At 37.9% G+C, this 19,360-nt stretch overlaps 1 protein-coding gene across 1 annotated transcript in view; it reads left to right on the top strand.

The window, feature by feature from the left end:
* Positions 1-19,360, top strand: part of abca5.L (ATP binding cassette subfamily A member 5 L homeolog) — a 41,807-nt gene that overhangs the window by 4,999 nt on the left and 17,448 nt on the right. Inside the window, exons 2-13 of the mRNA XM_018234670.2 lie at positions 1,468-1,580; positions 4,689-4,896; positions 5,281-5,442; positions 6,694-6,785; positions 8,169-8,398; positions 11,136-11,277; positions 11,860-12,048; positions 12,519-12,666; positions 14,529-14,697; positions 15,374-15,432; positions 15,604-15,714; positions 18,435-18,610. Coding sequence (XP_018090159.1) covers positions 1,479-1,580; positions 4,689-4,896; positions 5,281-5,442; positions 6,694-6,785; positions 8,169-8,398; positions 11,136-11,277; positions 11,860-12,048; positions 12,519-12,666; positions 14,529-14,697; positions 15,374-15,432; positions 15,604-15,714; positions 18,435-18,610 — 1,788 coding nt within the window. The 5' untranslated portion in view covers positions 1,468-1,478. The remainder of the gene's footprint in view (positions 1-1,467; positions 1,581-4,688; positions 4,897-5,280; positions 5,443-6,693; positions 6,786-8,168; positions 8,399-11,135; positions 11,278-11,859; positions 12,049-12,518; positions 12,667-14,528; positions 14,698-15,373; positions 15,433-15,603; positions 15,715-18,434; positions 18,611-19,360) is intronic.

Raw genomic sequence — 19,360 nt, 5'->3', positions numbered from 1 at the left:
AGTTTCCAGTTTTTACCCTAGAACACATAGTTGGAGAATTGCTGAACAGAAACCTGAGTAATTCTGAAACCATACGAAAATTTCAAATTGACTCTAAGAATCCCTCTTTACATCATAGTGAAAGTTAATTGAAGGGTGAACTACACTTTACCAGTGGGGAATATATAGTGAATAAAGTACCCCCTCTTGTAAAATATAAGGATATTATAAGTCACCGAGGAGTTTCATGACCATATAAAAGTACGAGGCCGAAGGCCGAGTGTATTTATACAGGTCATGGAACTCCGAGGTAACTTCTAATATCCTCATATTTTGCAACTGGGGGTACTTTATTTATTATAATACACAAATTTTAGTGAGTCATGTGACAGAAATGACATCACTACTCACCGTTTATAACTGATGACATCACTACTCACCGTTTATAAGGATATCATTTACAAGATATTCATGGCTTTTGTGTATTATATAGTGAATAAAGTACCCCCTCTTGTAAAATATAAGGATATTATAAGTTACCGAGGAGTTTCATGACCATATAAAAACACGAGGCCGAAGGTCGAGTGTTTTTATACAGGTCATGGAACTCCGAGGTAACTTCTAATATCCTCATATTTTGCAACTGGGGGTACTTTATTTATTTTAATACACAAATTTCAATGAGTCATGTGACAGAAATGACATCAGAACTCACCGTTTATAACTGATGACATCAGAACTCACCGTTTATAAGGATATAATTTACAGGCTATTCATGGCTTTTGTGTATTATATATAAATAACCATCTATAGAAGAGTCGGTACTCTCGATACTTAGTTCAAATGTGCCTGGGTTTAGTGTCCAAAATGTAGAATATGTATCACACAGAGAAGGTCCGCACTCTCAGCACTTAAATAGAAATATTTTATTGAATGACTAACGTTGCGGCCTCTCCGAGGCCTTTCTCAAAGTTACTTTGAGAAAGGCCTTGGAGAGGCGGAAACGTTAGTCATTCAATAAAACATTTGTGTGTGAGTGTGTGTTTGGACATAGCAAATAGGAAATGAGTAAAGAGGCGAGTTTGAATGCATTTACCCTAAAGAACTCCCAGGGCACAAGTTACCACAGCAGCTCAGACAGGGAATTCAAGTGAGAACATTTGCTTTGCCAACTGATACTTTCCATTATTCCGTGCCAATTACTCGCCGTGTATGAAGTGGGGCATGTGTGCTCTCCGCAAGACTTCCCAATGCTGCCAGGGTAAACATTGGCTTCAGTTAGAGGAGGTGCAGCTGAAAGGCATTTGAAAGCAATGGGGCGGCTCAGTGGGGGGCACTTGGACCTATCAGCACTGGGGTTCTGAGTTGGATTCTGTCCGGGACGCTTTCTGCAAGGAGTTAATATGGTCACTCTGTGCGGCTTTCCTATTACCGACTGTTCTGCAAATGTGGAAGGACAATAATGATATTTCTTTTCTCTTTCGACAGAGTCTGATACAATGACTTCGGAAATAAAAGACGTTGGACTTTGGAGGCAAACAAGAACCCTGTTGTACAAGAATTATCTGATTAAATGTAGGACAAAGAGGGACAGTATCCAGGTACATTGGCACGGGCCGTCTACTCAGAAATACTGTGTGTGTGTGTGGGGGGGGGGAAGCGGCAAAATCTGTTCCTTTATGTGATATAAATTCACTTCACATAGTAACATAGTAAGTTAGGTTGAAAATAAGCACATCCATCAAGTTCAACCTTTTATATCTATATATAACCTGCCTAACTGTCAGTTGATCCAGCAGAAGGAAAAAAAATTGGACTAGTCCCACTTGCTAGAGACTTCCTTTTGCCTGACAGCCTTTTGAATCTCTGGGAAGATGGTCCCTCTTATCCCATGGGTGGGATTTCCGGTGCGCGTCCATCCGTTGCGACATGAGGAAGCGAAGGCATCACGTCAGATGCGTCGAATCGAATGTAACTAATACAAATGTTGCATGTACAAGCTGATTGCATTTGAAACGACTGTCGGATGTATACGATGCGCGTTGCTTCTTCATCCGACTGTCATGTGCAACATTTGTATTACTTCCATTAGATTTGACGCATCTGACGTGACGCTTGCGTGTCTTTGCGTCGAAACATATGGATGCGCACACTGAAAATCGCTGTTGAAGGGGGTAGTGCCCCAAAACAGGTTGTGTACTTGTGAATGGGTAGTTAAGTGCTGATACAGTTGCTTTGTGAGTAATTTTTCCCTCTCACAGGGATGCCACTTGTGTGGCACAGGGAAATGGGTAGGTTAGCTGTTTATGATGCTGTGGATCACTTACTAATTCAATGTTATTTCTAACTGTGTGACACTCTGACCCCCACCTTACTAGTGTGACCACTTCATGCAGAGTATCAGTTGCGGCTGCAGTCATTGTTATGTGTTGCGCTGCCTCCATGCAGAGTATCTGTTACCTTGTGTTGGCAACTGAGTTCACTGTCCACTACATCACACCATTCCTTACTCACACTGCTGAAATATACACAGCACCCCATATAGTTGCCTCTCTTTGTAAGAGGAGGAATTTAAAGCATCTGTATTCATAAGGCTAATGGCACACATCTATTTATTATTTATTATGCTGGTGTATATACAGTATATATATATATATATATATATATATATATATATATTTATATATCTATATATGTGTGTGAAAACGACACATGAGCCATTAGCATATGCATCTCTGTTTATATTTCCAGTTTTAAATCACTTTCATATTAAATTAGTATTTGACATTTCAGTTGGGGGCAATGTAGAAGATTTTCTTAAAGGGATACTGTCATGGGAAAAAAACTTTTTTTAAAAATGAATCAGTTAATAGTGCTGCTCCAGCAGAATTCTGCACTGAAACCTATTTCTCAAAAGAGCAAACAGATTTTTTTTATATTCAAATTTGAAATCTGACATGGGGCTAGACATTTTGTCAATTTCCCAGCTGCCCCAAGTCATGTGACTTGTGCTGATAAACTTCAATCACTCTTTACTGCTGTACTGCAAGTTGGACTGATATCACCCCCCTCCCTTTCCCCCCCCAGCAGCCAAACAAAAGAACAATGGGAAGGTAACCAGATAGCAGCTCCCTAACACAAGATAACAGCTGCCTGGTAGATCTAAGAACAACACTCAATAGTAAAATCCAGGTCCCACTGAGACACATTCAGTTACATTGAGAAGGAAAAACAGCAGCCTGCCAGAAAGCATTTCTCTCCTAAAGTGCAGGCACAAGTCACATGACTGGGGCAGCTGGGAAATTGACAAAATGTCTAGCCCCATGTCAGATTTTAAAATTGAATATAAAAAAATCGGTTTGCTCTTTTGAGAAATGGATTTCAGCACATAATTCTGCTGGAGAAGCTCTATTAACTGATTCATTTTTGAAAAAAAAAATTTTCCCATGACAGTATCCCTTTAACAATAGTGGCATATTTATAAAACCACAGTGCATAGATAATCCCCATACATAATGGACATCTGTTTATCTGAGCTCTGGTATTTGAATTCTCTACCTTGTAAGGACCAAGAATGGAGCAGCTCCAGTCTCCCTGTTTAGCTCAAGAAAAAACAAAATCCATAAGTTCTGTTTGTAATTAAAGCAATAGGCTAAAGTATATTTAGCCCAAGCCCAAACAACCAACCAGTGATTAGCTTTTTTCAGCCAGCTGCAGGTTAGACATTTGATTGGTTGTCAGGGGGTTCCTGCCCAGGTGCAAATTTGTCCAGCGTTTATAAATGATCCCCATTGTGTAAAGTTACAAACTTCATGAAGGCATCTAGAAGGGAAGATTTAGGGAGAGTGTTGTACTGTCTGTTTTCAGCCATTTCAACAAGAAGCTTGTATTTTCTGATCAAGCTTTTTTTGTAAAAAACTTAAATTTTTTGTGGAAAAAAATATTTGAATTTTTCGAGTTTTATTATACTCCGTTGCTGCAAAAAGCCAGAATCTGAAAATTTGCCATTTCAAACCTGTCAATGTCCTGTATAAGTCATTGGGAGAGGCATCTATCTAAACTTGAAGTTATTGAGGCCTGTGCTAGGTTTAGCCCAAAAATCTGACTTATTCTGGGTTTTCAGTCAAAAACTCGTCAAAATCGTGTGATTTGTGAAAAAAGTCAGAAAAATTTGTAAGATTTCAGTTTTCGCTTGATTTTATAGAATTTTTTCACAATCCGATTAAATTGAATTTTTTTTATTCATAATTCTGCTTAAATCGGGCATGAGATTTTGGTCGAGCTTTTTTTATTAATATCATGAGCTAAGTTTGGATTTTAGTAAATAACCCCCACAATGTTGCCTTACATACTGACTCTTGTTTTAGTAAATATGCCCAATGTGTTATTTTATTTTACTGTATTTGAGAGCAACAAAAAAAACTAAGAGTTTCATGTAGGAATCTTTTCTCAAAATGAACATATATATATGTATAATGAATTATATACCGTATTTGTTTTACAAAACTCTTTCACTTGTTAATTGTTGTTGAAATGTGTGAAAGGAAAAAAAAACGAAGAACTAAAATGAAGAACTAGCTCCTGTATTTTCACAAGCGGCTCAAAAACCGCCCAGTTTTCGAGAAAGAAATATGTATTCTCCGTATGTGAGAAATGAATGTTTAATCATTTTCTTGTCACGTTTGTTTTGTGTTTTTCTCCTGACCCAGGAAATCCTTTATCCCATTATCTGGTGGTTAATTTCGCTGCTGTGGGCCAGCATGGTGGAGCAGAGCAAACATTATGAAGCAATGCCCAATACTTTGCTCGGGGGGCTGGATGGACCCAGTTCTCGGCATCTAATCATTGGATACACCCCAGAGTCCGACATAACCCAGCAGATTATGGCACTGACCGCATCGGAATGTTACCTGACAGGTAAACGTTATATAATGTTTCAGATGAGGGCCGGGGGTGGGGGGTTGTGTTAGCTAAACAAGACAGAAATGAATTGACACTGCCCCTCATTCAGTGGGAATAGAAATGCAGCAGCCACGTCTTGCTTAGTGACAGATGGGTATCATTTGAATGTTCATTTTTGTATTGATACCCAACTGTCACTAAGCAGGACAACAAATCTGTCACATTAGCAGATGCTCCACATACGGACAAACACCCGAGACTGCTTTCCCTGGTTCCTATTGACTTACTAATCACCACTTGTCTGCATTATCAACAGTACAGACAAAATAGTGGCAGTGTCTAAAAAGCAATGGGGGTGCAGAGCTTAATGATCCATGTGATTTTTTTTTTTTTTTTTAGATATAACATTCAAGCCATATCTGAATGAAGAACACATGAAAACAGCGAGTTCCTCGTTTGAAGAGCATTTTGTTGGTGTCGTATTTGACAGTTCCATGTCCTACAAGCTGAGATTTTCTGTCTACTCTGTCCCAGATTCCACACTTTACATTACTCCAAGAGGTAGAGTAACAGTACTTGTATATATGAGGCCTGCATGGAACAGGGATATTTCTTCAAATTGCCTACCAGTGGTGGAACTACCGGGATGCAACTGCAACAGGCCCGTACCCCCTCAGGGCCCACTGGTGGTTCGCACTCTGGCAAATCTGCCGCAATCTCAGTTTCCTGAGGGGGGAGTGGGATGTGGGGATCCTGCTGCATAGCCTGTACCCGGGCCCCGTCCCCAGTAGTTCCATTACTGTTGCCTATAAAGGCTCCTTGGAGATTAGACAATGTTATTTATCTTCATATAATGTATATTTTAATTGTAGCCTTACAAATGTGCTCCAGATTACAGCAAGTCCCTTTATTCAGAAAACCGGAGATCAAAGTGTTCTAGCACATATAGATACTTGTACTTAACTAGTTTATAAACAGAAACAATACTAGCAAAGACATTACCTAATGTTAAGCCCCCTTTAACAGGAAAATTATCATTGCAGAGTCCCTTTAACACAACTTTAAAGGAGAGCTAAACTGAAAAACAGATATGGCTAGAAATGCTGCACTTTACATAATGAACATATTGCATATAAGATTCAGCATTGTTAGAACAGTAGTCATTCAGGCCTTCAAGGTTGAGTTGAGGGGCCCACCATCTTGGATTTTGTTACAAAAGTCAGTGACACTACACATGCTCAGTGTGCTCTGGGCATCTGTTGAAAAGCTCACTTTAGGGGTTGGAAAATGAGGTTAATCTGTCATATAAATTGGTGCTACAGGCCAAATAATAACCTGATGCAAATGACACTGGTTTCTGGGCTGCCATGTATTGAGAATCTGAATTAATTAATAATAGGAATTGTATGATGACTTTTATATTATATATATATTTATTCTCTATTGAGTCAATCCCAAACTGTGAATCAGCAGAAAAGATGATGGGGAGCTACTAGGAGCATATTCTGAGGCACAGAGCTTAACAGCTTTTTCTGAAAAAAAAAAAGATTTCTTCTTAAAAAATCATTGTTCCTTTTTTAGTTACAAGAAGGGATGTGTGTCCTGGTATTCTTGACATTTTCTTATTATTTCATGGCAGAATCCTTTTATTCTGTGTTCTAAAATATAATTCATAGTCTCTTCATAAACCTTTTATGTTTTTGAGTTTTATTGCAGCTTTATTATAGAAAGGTAAAAGTGTAAACTCCCTGCATTTGATTGATCTTCTGATTCTTATTGTACAAAAGGTTTTTTTTCCCTTCCTTTCTGTAGAGGATTGTCATCTGTGGAATTGTGAAGCCACTGAGTACTTTTATTCGACGTTCACCTATTTGCAAGCGTGCATTGATTCTTCTATAATCAAGGTAACAGACATCCGGCGTAATGAGAAATTAAATGTTATTCTGCTCTGAACACGCCGGGACCTAGTGCATTCATAAGCTAAAAACCCAGGGGCTTTTTTTTTTTTAAAGAGGAATGAAAGGCAGCAGTGAAATATGCGTTGATTACTTTGTTTTACTCCATATAGTTTGCCTTTTCCTGCAGCCAGAATGTGTGTCACATAAGACTGAATCTTTTGTGCAGATAAAACTTCCCTTCCAAGTTCATTTGTTAAGACTCTCTGCAAAGTGCAGGTGTTCACATACAGGTAGGTAGGATTTTTTTCTGGTTGAGGATTTTAGATGGAAAACTCAAATTTTTCTTGGAAAAATAGACTCAAATTGTTAGACATTTATCCTACCCCAAAGCTGCTAAGAATCTGAATCCATCTCAAACCTGTTGAGGTCACTGGCAGATGTCCCTGTAATTGTTTCTTGACATTGATCTGTGCTGGATAATCTGAAAAAGTCAGGGTTTTTGGTTGATAATACAAAAAAAGGCGAGTTTTTATAGACAAAATTCGATAAAAACAAGTTTTCAGAGCGTTGATCATATGATACAAAATGACCCACGATTTTGTTGTGATGTTTTGTCGCTCCAAGAAAAATTATTGATAAAATGAGTTCAATTCGAGGAAGGAAGTTTGGTTGACTTTGTTTTCATAAAAAACTGCGATTAAATTGAGTTTTAATAAATCAGACCCTTGATGTCTTTGGGTAAGTTGAATGCCAAAGGGGGTGGTGCTGCACATGAGTTTTGGTGCTTTAAAACAGGAGATGGAGTTATTGCACTAATGAAAATGGCCTGTACTTTATATACCATTGGCAAAGCAGCTCTGTGCCATTAAATCTGTTGCTCCAGTATTACAATATTAATGCAATAGGGTTTTAATTGGCTTTTTTAAAACATTAAAATTCCTCTTTAAAACTGTAAATGAATGGTTCTTTTTGTTTTGTTATGGCACCTACTATTTCACCATAACCTCATCTCATGCTGCCCTATTACAATGTTGTATATGCTGAAGCGGCAATGTGTAACAGGAGGGAAAATATTGATAAATGTTTATTACATACACAGAGTTCAGTTTCAGTTCATGTTTACCATACAGGAGAACACGATTATTGGCAGGTACCATGTAAAATGCCTTTTTTTGCACAACCATGCAAATATATAAACTCATAGGGCTTATTCAGTTAATTTACTAATAGCCAGTTGAGTTACTAATATTATTGTAAAGTACTGCATACATCTAGAAATAATGTTGAGTTTACTAATGAATTCTCTCTTTTCTCCGGTGAACCAATGTCAATGTCCACAGCCAACGTGCCAGCAGTGCCGCCTATATTCCATGTTCATTTTTATTTCAGATGAAGACTAATTATTCTTCCTGGGAGGAACTGAAGACGACTCGGGCAGTAATCATGGGGGAGCAGGAAGTGGTGGTGGTTGACACATTCTATAATGCTCTTATGTCTGTGTTTCTGGTGATGGCCTTCTCACCGCTTGGATACTCCGTAGTATTTTATGTTGTGTTTGAAAAGGAAAAGAAGGTGAAGGAGTTCATGAAGCTAATGGGACTCCACGACACTGCTTTCTGGTACAGTCCCATTTCGAATTATTTTCTTTCCAATTATTTCTGCATGCATGAAAAAAAATTGGAAGTAGATTGAGGAGAACTAAAGGTTAAAAAAGAATTACGGTAACAATGCTCCACATTATGTTTTGGGGTTTTGTACCAGCCCAAGGCAACCACAGTCCTTTATCAGGGTAGATAAGTGAACCCATAAATGCCCCCAGTAACCCCATCTTCTTTTCTGCAACTGCTCTGGGCTGCTGTCAGTTTACTGAGTTTAGGGACCAAATCACAATATAATGAATATATAAATGTCATTTTACAAGTCTAATTAGTGAATCACATTACATGGCAGCTCAGAAACTGGTTCAATATTTATCAGAATTTAATAATCAGCCGTATAGCACCAGGTTAGCACCTATTACAGCAGGTTTACATTGGCTGTGTCACACGTATAAGCAGAGTGCTCACGTGTCCGTCTATTTGAAAGTAGTTTGTACATGGCTGCTGTAAGGACATTGACATGGGTACATACACTTAAGATGCCATAAATGATTGTAAAGAGGTCCTGGTACAATCATTTATGGCCTGTTACACAATGGAAAACAAGTGTTGTGTTGAAAAGCCCAACAATCACTGCCCACCAAAAGCAAGACCATTACTTTCTATTGATTGTGTCCAAATGGGAGAGTCTTTCTATTGTATTGATGTCTCTCAGATGGAAGTGCATATCTGCTTATTGATTATTTGCCAGCCTAAGTGTGTTTCTTTTTATTGATGATTCCCCATATGTGAATATAGTGATTTTTTATTGATTGTAGTCCGTTTCTGAAAATCACTGCCCCATAAGTCATTTTCTCCTGTTCTTTCGGGTTCAGAGCCTGTAGAGTTGCCACCTTTTCTAGAAATAAAATATCATCCTTCCAATATTTGTAACCTTCTTCCCTATTAATAGCATTGGCATCAGGGATCATTTTTACTGGGTAAAATACTGGGCAGATGACCCTATGAGCCTGTGATCTGAATCTCTAGACTTCCTAACCCTAACCATCTGCTAAGGGCTACACCTCAGTATCTAAAATGTATAAATCTCTTATGATTTGTTGGATGATGTATGTTCGTTTCAGCAATTGTCTGCCCCGGGAGTTATATATTTAGCTAAACTACAACTCCCAGACCCGTTGACAAAAAAAAAACGATTATAATAGGTCCATCTATAACAAACAAAAGGTTAATTCAATGGTAGACTTCCCCTTTAATGTTCAGAGATGACTTAGTAATGTAGCAGTTATAATGTGACTGATTGGCAGGACTCTTAACTGAATAAAAGCAACTTAAAAGAGCCTCCTAGTGTTGATTCAAATTGCTAGCCTTTTCATTTCCTATCTTCCTGAGAGGTTTGGGGCCCCTGCACAAGAAGCACATGGATCAATTTGTGGGTGACCCGCAGTATTGCCGTTATTTAATATCATTAGCTGCTAATTTAGACCATGGATTTATAGTAGTGAAACACATCTGGCCGTGCTCAAGCTGTGGTGATTTACATTGCAGCATAGGATGACTGGGAACATTGTTTTATCTGCCCTTTAATTGCTGTACGCTTTCTCTTTTCTCTAATGCTGTTTGTATATCTGAAGCCAAGGCCGTGTTGTTTGTCCCGATGACGTTATTATGCCGGTGTCCTTGTTACTGATATTTGAGCAGGGCCTCACTCGAGCTGCTATTTAATCTGCATGCTTTTCCCATTCTAGGACTCATGGCTTTATTTCCAACAGTCATTCTATCTTTAGCCCTCAGAATGTAATGAGACTTGGGAGGCCGGAAGTGCCAGGCACAGATATTACATTTCATGTCTCTATTCTTCTCCCTGTCTTACCTTCTTTATGAGATCACAGTAATGCACTTTATTGGGGCTTATATTGTAATGGATTAAAGGACAAGTAAAAGCACAGCAAATTGTAATATGATGCCAGATGGTTGCTCTGTTTCTACAGCCAGCAGCCCCTTATTTAACCCACCTCATTTAACCTTCTAGCTTCCTTTGGCACTACCAGGGGGGGTGTTGTGACAAGCTGGTGGGCTAGCGAGGGGAGGGTGACATTCATGTACAGTACTTTTTTTGGCACCAGTACTAGAGGTTCATAGGGCCAGCCCAATACCCTCAGGAAGGTTTACATGTGGATTGTTTAGGTTTGAACTAGCTCTTTGCTTTCTGGGTGGGTTGCAGGCAGGAGACAAGTCAGGATCCAACCCACTACTACTCCTCCCTAGCCCTGCCCTGGTCAAACATTCTCCCACTTTTAATGTTTATCTAATTGTTAATACTGGAGGATAGGGTTCAAAACTGGATAGCCCCATTTTCCCTCAGGCTGTCTGGTTGAAAACCATGCCGTGCTGGTGCTCGGGTTCCACTGATCTGACAGATCTCCATGTTGGGACATCCAAATACTCCTCTATGCTCTTATATGACCCCCAACGTCCTCAAACTGTCATTGACCACCTCAATGTCATTGCCTGTGTGACATAATTTTTCCAAAATCGAGGATTCTGCTTCATATTTGTTACAAGATTCATGCATCTAAACTCATGCAAGGGATCTAAACCTCCAAAAATGATTGATGTAAACATACTCTGGTTGCTTCTCTGTGGACCTTTTCATTTCTTATGACAGTTTGAGACTAATAGCAGGGTGCAAGGATTGACACTGTCAAATTCTTTTATGTAGGTGAAAATTCTGATCCATAGATTTTTATATTTACAGGCTACCTTGGGTTCTCCTATACACAGGCTTCATTTTGGTTATATCTCTGGTGATGGCGGTGGTTGCAACTACCTTCTTCCCTTTCAGCAAAAGCAACTGCTTCTTGATTTTTCTGCTGTATGCTCTCTATGGGATATCTCTGGTAAGCAGACCATACCCTAAGAAAACTTACCTGTGGCCCTTTATAAGGATTTTACTTTTATGTTTACATTTGAAATGTACAAAGTTACATTGCATCTAATTATATATTGTATAATTAAAGACTCAATCTCAATATAACAATCAAAAATAAACATTCTTTCTTCTGGGATCAAGAGCGATTGCCAATGAAATAAATATAGCCATAAAGAGTACTTTTAATGGTCTGCTAATGGAATACTCTTGTAAAACTGTGGTAGTAGGAAGGCCAACAGCCTTTTAAAAATCAGTAAATATATAAATATATTAACAATGAAGAGCCATGAGTGACCTATAAAATACATTTTTAGTGCTTTGTGATAGCAGGAGTTGTAATCATTGCTTGCTTATGTCACCTGCATCACATCACTCAATTATAAGCAATAATGTAGCCCTTACTTTAAAATAAGAGGATTTCTGAAGTATCCTTAGACTTCCATGAATTCACTGGGTCTTCTGTTTCTATTGCTAGGTCATTAGGGCCAAGTCCACTCATAAACGAATTTATCAATTTAAAATTGTTTCTATTTTCTGGTGTATTTTCTAGGTTTTATTTGCTCTCATGCTGGCTCCCCTGTTCAAGAACTCCAAACGAGCAGGTGCCATTGTGTTCCTTTCCACACTGGTCTTAGGAGCAGTGGGCATTTTCATTGTGCTCAAAGAAGACTTTCCAAATTCATTTGTTTGGTTCTTCAGCCCTTTTTGCCAGTGCACATTCATGATTGGTATAGCCCAGGTAGGTGTTTTGTGCCAGTAGTACATGTATGTACAAGGTGTCATGCTCTATATTGTTGATGCTTTAAGCATCAGGATGTATCTTATACCAAGTATATATTGTGACCTGGGTGCAGTCCAACTTTCAATCAATGGTTCCACAAGCATGCAAGGACTCTGAACTCACACAACTTGTGGTCAAAACTCAATGTTTAATATTGGAGACTAAAGTTTTGTGAGTGCGATAAATAGTTTCTGTATTGTGCTTGCTATTAATTTGATTCATATGATTTTTATTATACAGGCTTCATATGGAATATTATTGCCAAAATGAGTCAGGGCTCCAAATGTCAGCAAATATAAAACAATTGCAGTGAAAGCCTGGTTGCTGTTACATTTAGCATGTGTGCCCAATACTTAAGTGGCAAGTGTTGGAAGCCTGGAATTACAGCGACATTCATAGAATTATAATCTTCCCACTTAACTTTCCAGGTCTTGCATTTAGAAGACTTTCAGAGGGGAGCCCAGTTCACACATCTAAAGGATGGTCCATACCCTCTTGTAATAACGTTTATTTTCCTAGTCGTGGACAGTGTCATGTACCTGCTTCTGGCTACATATCTGGATCAGGTTCTTCCAGGTAAGAAGTTATTCAAAATCACCAAATTTTTTATTATCTCTGTACATGCATAATTCATGCTGTAGTCATGCCAGGACTTCTGTGTCTTTCTCTGTTTGCAATTAACTTATGTATGTAAATATTTCTAAAGTAACTTCCTTATCAGTGTTGGTTGAGCTAGAAGGGGGAAATGTTCCTGATTTGTATGCTGTGCAATTTAATCTGGTACAAGTTGCCCACGTTTTATTTTTAGAGTCAGTAACAAGTGATAATGGCATTAGGATGTCGCACGTTCACAGAACAAAAAATGGTGGCAATGTAACTTGATTTGTAGAGAAATGAGGAGAGCACTCTGCAAGCAAATATGCTGTGGTTATCTTTTTATTGCTTGACTACTTGTACACGACATGTTTCGGGCCTATATGCCCTTTATCAAGTGTTACAATGGTGGCAATGTATTAAGAAATGAAATAACAAGATCTTAATGTGTAACAATTGCAAATATACGGTGCAGGCATCACACTCATTCTTCTTAGCATCAGTTGTTAGCTCATTATTATGGCCTGCAAAAAATCAGAATAGGGAAAATAAGGTACCTAAATATTTCATTTTAATATGATTTTAGGGGTTCAACTAACTTGCACTGATTTTTTTTTTCACTCCAGAGGTGTCTAAAAAATAACTGAACTGCTATTATAGGTAACAAAATATGTTTGAATGCCAGGAGACTGTAGCAGATCAAATACTCCTAGGGGTCTGGGTTGCTATTTAGTGCTTGGGGGCTGAGGACACTGAATTGTCTGGACATAGACAACATACTAACTGTAGCCTCCCAGATACACAGTAGTCAAAGGCAATAAATAAGCATGCATTAAGTAAATAAGCATGCATGAAGTTGAACCCTTTTTCCCATAAAGCTCCAAATTATTACTCTTGGCAAGTTAAGAATAGGCACTAATGAGAGCTCATTTTCCAAAAGCTATTGTCACTTTTTTCTGTTTATTAGGCTGGGGACACAACAGGCTTTGATTAAAACTCCACCCATAGAGGACCGCAGTTAATTAATAGAAACTCTATAATTTCCTAAGCCCCTCTGCTGTATTGCCATCTTTGAAAATATCCTCTGGGCCAGACAATGTGTGTACACTAGGCATGAAACAATATATGACTTTGTGAAACACCCATGTAATAAAGCCTAACCCTTATACATAACTGCATATTTGTAGAGGTTTACATTTGCATGCATAAATGGACCGCACAGCATGGCCCTGTCTGGCCATCTTTATTTGTATTCATTTGATGGTCATATGGGGATTTGGGACAGAGCCACCTCCCTGTGCTCTCCAACCTCTGCCAGTCTTCCACTAGACTAGAGCCTAACTCGCTTCTGATATGCTTACTACTTGATCAATAAATATTCAGATTAATCTGCAGCCATCAAGCCTGCAATGGGCAGAGAAAGTGACCAGCAGCTTAGCATTGTAGGATTTGGAGACCAATTCTAACCATTATGGTATCAAAATAAATATAATGTGAAATAAATCCGTGAAGGAAATAAAAATGTCCAGCCAGTGTCCCATTCTCCTCAAACCCAAGCTGCTCAGTCCACCTACCCGTAAAAAATAGCGTGTTACTGTACCTTATAAAAAGTAGAATGTCATTGCAGTGGGCTAGTTTTAAACAATGCTGTTTGACCTACCTCTAAAGTTATTTCTGGCTCAAATAATTTGCAGCTACAAAGCTGTCAGTACAGACAAAGCATTAAGCACATAAGATAATTTATCAAGATGGTTAGTGTCCCAATGGTCTCAATGGATGCGGCATTGTCTAAGCATCATTTTCCTGTCATTTCATGAAATCTTGCTTTGGTTATTTGGAAACAGGTGAATATGGCCTTCGGCAGTCTCCATTTTTCTTCCTCAAACCGTCCTACTGGTCCAAGAGAAAAAAACGATATGGGGAGCTGAATGAAAGTTATTTTGACAGAACTGTAGACCTGAGTGAGATGATAGAACCAGTGTCTTCAGAACTTCATGGGAAAGAAGCTATCAGGTATATTAGGTTCATTCGATTTGAGATTTGGACCAGTTAATGGATTCATTTCGTAAGACTCCTTGACTACTGCCCTCAAGATCTGCATTATTTATATATTTATTTTTTTAATTTGTTTTTATTAATTTTCTAAGCATGTTATACATTTTTTGGACTATGCGTGTCCAATTAGTAATACATGACAGTTATTGTTGTTAAAGAAACATGCATTCAATATAGGAGATGAGGAATTAGAAAAAGGAGAAAAATTAAACATAAACAAAGTTAGCATAACATTACATTTCTATTGCTTTGCATTATTATATATCAAATTTTCAAGATCAGTTTCAAATCTAGAATCTTGAATAAACAGGTTACGGTTTATTTACCTTAAGTAAGATGTCAATAGCCTATTAGTGCGATGACTCCTATTTAAAGGCTTGTGTTAGATCAGCATTTTTCTTTATTTTCAGATAAATAAACTTACTATATATACACTGGCTGTCTATATCAATTCTATTGCAAAATCTTTGTTTGCGCATAATTAAAAACCTAAATACATTTTTCTGTGAGCTGTGAAAAATTGATGTCTGCATCGGTTTTGGAGGACAGAATATATTATATACTTACCGTTTGTTATTAAACAAAAAACCCACAGGACTTGTGGATATAAATATTGAATCTTTATCTTTTTAAGGATTTGCTGCATTTGCAAGTCTTTCAGGAAGAACAACAAGCCAAGAAATGCCCTTCAAGGTAGGAACAGCTTTAGTCTTTGCTGTGGTTAGAAAGCAGTGTCTTGCTTTGTATTTGCCTTCATGATATGAAATAAAGCTAAAATATTATAAAAATAGATATGAGTGTGGGCATGATTTATGCTACTGCAAGGGCTGTCTTCCATAAACATGTTTTCTCCCTTTTCCAAAGGTTTAACATTTGATATATATGAAGGTCAAATTACAGCACTGGTTGGCCACAGTGGCACAGGGAAGACGACACTCATGAATATTTTATGTGGGCTCTGCCCGCCAACTGAAGGTAAGAATTCAGCACTGGATCAGAACTGTTACAGCAAAGCAATGCTGAGAGAACAGTTAATGCAAATATAATATTATGAAACATAAATAACCTTCATATAGTTTTAGGGGGTTATTTACTAGAACTCTAATTTATCTCATCTTTTTATTAAACCAAGCTTTGCCAAACTCCCATCCACTATTTTATACTATTTATCAATAAAATAACTCAAAGTCAGGTTTTGATTCAATAAAATCAAGCCAAAACTCCAATCATACAGATATTTTGGAATTGACGCCCGAATCACTCAATGTTTTTGGGTTATCGCCTGAAAACCCTGAGCTTTTCGGATTATCGGATAGAATCCAGAGCAGATCATGATATCTTCAAATTGTAAAAGGGACATCTGCTAACTGCATGTTTTCTGCCAGTTTTGGAATATCTGGGGTGTAGTTTGTGACAGCCAGCCTCATGCACTCTCCCAGATGATCATCATTTAAATGTGTTCTATATTTAGATTTTAAAATTTTCATAGCTGAAAATCCAGATTCACAAAGGTAGGTTGACCCAAAACAGGAATTCAGTCTTTGTGAGGTTCCTTTTAGGATGGGAAACTTGAAGATTTCTTTCCAACCAGCCCTCATAGTCCCTCATGTTGCTCGCGAGCTACGGGTTGGGGATCACTGCCTTAGGCTGTCAGAGGTTGCTGTCCAACAAGAGATGGAAGGACATAGATGTTATATACCTAATACAAGAAGTGATTTGAAATCCTGTTGCTTTTAGTAAGTGTGACATGGGTAAATAGGTTAAGATTTTGCAGATTTTGCTCTTTGCTACTCCCTCTGTGCAAATATAGAGTATATACCTGTATATCAAAAGGAAAAAGAACCATAGAGTATACATATAGCAAGTACAGTAAAGATGTGAAATCCTTTGATGTGACTTCCTTTTCCTTATAGAGGAAGAAAGGCGAGAGAGTGAATTTAAGAGTGGAAGCAGGCTAATAGGAGATAGTACAGAAGCAGATCAATACCATTTGTGCCCAAGTTAATAGATAATAATGTAGAGAGAATGAGAGAGAGCAGGAATAAATTATAGTGTGCCATTGATTTATGTCAGACTTTACATTTCTAATGGATTTACAAAAGGTATTTTGGGAGATACACTAGTAAATTATGCAGAAGAACAGTAGATTGCTATTGGTGGAGTTGCTCTTTCTGAGGGCCATTTCACTTATCTTTGTGGCACTTTCATTGTATACAGAGCACTCCTCAACCTGCAACACTAACTAAATGGGTTACCTTAATATAAAACAATGAATATCTTTGTTATCCATATATTTTCTCTTACAAGGGAGTTTATTCATGCCGCAGACATGTTAATATACATATTAAATTGTAATAGATCTGATTACCACCTTATAAATATGTGCACTGGAAAGTGTTGCTGGCCATTGGCCGAGTCATTTTCAGAGGCTGAAATGGGTTTTTGATTATGAGGAATCTTGGCAACTGTTTGTGAAATGTTCAGGCCATGGGCAAAGGCAGAGGGAGACCTGAATTGCTTATAATTGATGTAACTAGGCCTAAGTACCAATTTGGGAATTTGTTTTTGATGGCTGATATTGTTCTCTTCCCTTTGATACAGTATGTAAAATGTATGCTTTTGTCAGTTTTAAACACACATTTTACCTTGAGTTATCTGTGTGTATGTACACACACACACACACACACACACACACACAGACACACACACACACACAGACACACACAGACACACACAGACACACACTGTTAGATATCTATAATTTCAGAACTATTTAGGTTTCAAATAAAAAGTGTTGAAATCTTACTACAAGTATTCATGTACAACATATATTTGCATTTGTTTGGATATCACTGGTCTGATTATAGCTCATTGCCGATTGGTTGTGTGTGTGATTAAATGCAAACAATACTGATAAGCAAAAGAAGCAGATAGAAGAAGTGCATAGTTCTGAACAAAATTCAGTATTAGGACCTCACTGTTTTATCTATACTTTATATTCTCCTTGGCTGGCTTTGCAGTTCATTACCTTAAATGTAAACTTAATTTCCCCTATTCTGCCTTACCCTGCTCTTTTTTTCTTACTAAATACATTTATGAGGCATTTAGCCCCAGTTCTCTGATACAATTCCCATCAGCAGTGCTTGCTTGTAGGTGAAATGCACTGGTATAATTTGCTGAAATGTCTTTTTTGGCAGAGGCGGGGCATATGTCTAGCTAAATATACAATTATCAGTGTAAAGCATTGGTAAACTTCCAGTTTGTGGAGCTGTCCCTTCTGAAAGAAGAAAATAATCAGTAGCACAATTTGACAAATGGAACACATTATTATGTCTTGTAAATGATATTGCTGCTCTCACACCATTTATTGCTGTATTCTATGTCTATATTCTAGAACATTGTATATTCCAATATAAAGGCTTTGCTGTCTTGCAGGGCTGGAGCTCTGAGGCAGATTCTGATCTGAACACTGTGTGCAAAAACTTAAAGAACAATTAACTGACACTTGGTGAAATAAACTGCCAATTAAATTAAATATGTGGTAGGAACTTCGATTGTACCTTCAATTGTATCAGGAACCAACAAAATATCTTTAATGTGCTGCATAAACACATGGGGGGTTATATAAATAATGGCTAATATGTAGGAGTAACAGTTTTCTGTTCTGCTGATGTCTCCGACTGCCTCATTTACAGGTTTTGCCACTGTTTATGGCCACAGAGTGACAGACATAGATGAGATTCAAGAAGCCAGCAAGATGATTGGAATTTGCCAGCAGACTGATATTTTTTTTGATGTTCTCACGGTGGAAGAGAACCTTCACATTTTTGCCTCCTTGAGGGGAATTGATGAGAAGACCAAGGAGCAAGAGGTACTCAATCACTTTCCATAAGGTGTTCCCCAGTGTTGTTCATAGACGTAACCTTATAATCCATGAAAGAATATGAATTAACATTGACACAGGGGCAGAAGTTTGGCTGAAGTACTCTGGTAAAATGCAGATGACGAAGCTATAAGCATTTATCATGAAGGCAGCCTGATATATAGGTCACAGCACATTATAGTTCTATTTTTGTTCTATTTTACAGCATGCAAACACAATCCACTTAATCTGCCCAAAGAATTTCCTTTTGTTGGTTGCCATAGTAAAGGAGCCCCACTACTAACTCCCACTTTTTTTATTGGGTTCATGAAACAGCTTAAATAACCACTATTGTTGCCAGGGCAGCTACTTATAGCACAGCACAAACAGCGCTCACTTCAGATTGAAAGGAGTTTTTGTACAATCTTGTATATTTATATTTATTAACACAGAATAAAATCAAATATTTTCCCTGGATTTCATTGAGTTGGGAGCTCCACTCTTTCATCCACCCAATCCATAATAGGATATCTTAGAACACCCACATTGAGAGAACATGAGTATGATTGGAGCACATTTCTCAGTATGATGTAGACATTGATATTTATTTAAAATTGTATGTGGTTCATGAATTATTTGCATCGCTGGAACTTAATATTCTCTGTGGATTCCCGCTCATCCTCCAGTTTGTCCTTTGTACCAATTCCAGATTGGAGTGTTGCAGAGCAAATTGTTAAATAATTAAATGCCTTCCTTAGA

The sequence above is a fragment of the Xenopus laevis genome, chromosome 9_10L, assembly GCF_017654675.1.
Source record: "Xenopus laevis strain J_2021 chromosome 9_10L, Xenopus_laevis_v10.1, whole genome shotgun sequence".
In the NCBI taxonomy this organism is placed as follows: domain Eukaryota; kingdom Metazoa; phylum Chordata; class Amphibia; order Anura; family Pipidae; genus Xenopus; species Xenopus laevis.
Note: the sequence above shows the minus strand (reverse complement) of the source record. Positions and strands in the feature narration are given on the sequence as shown.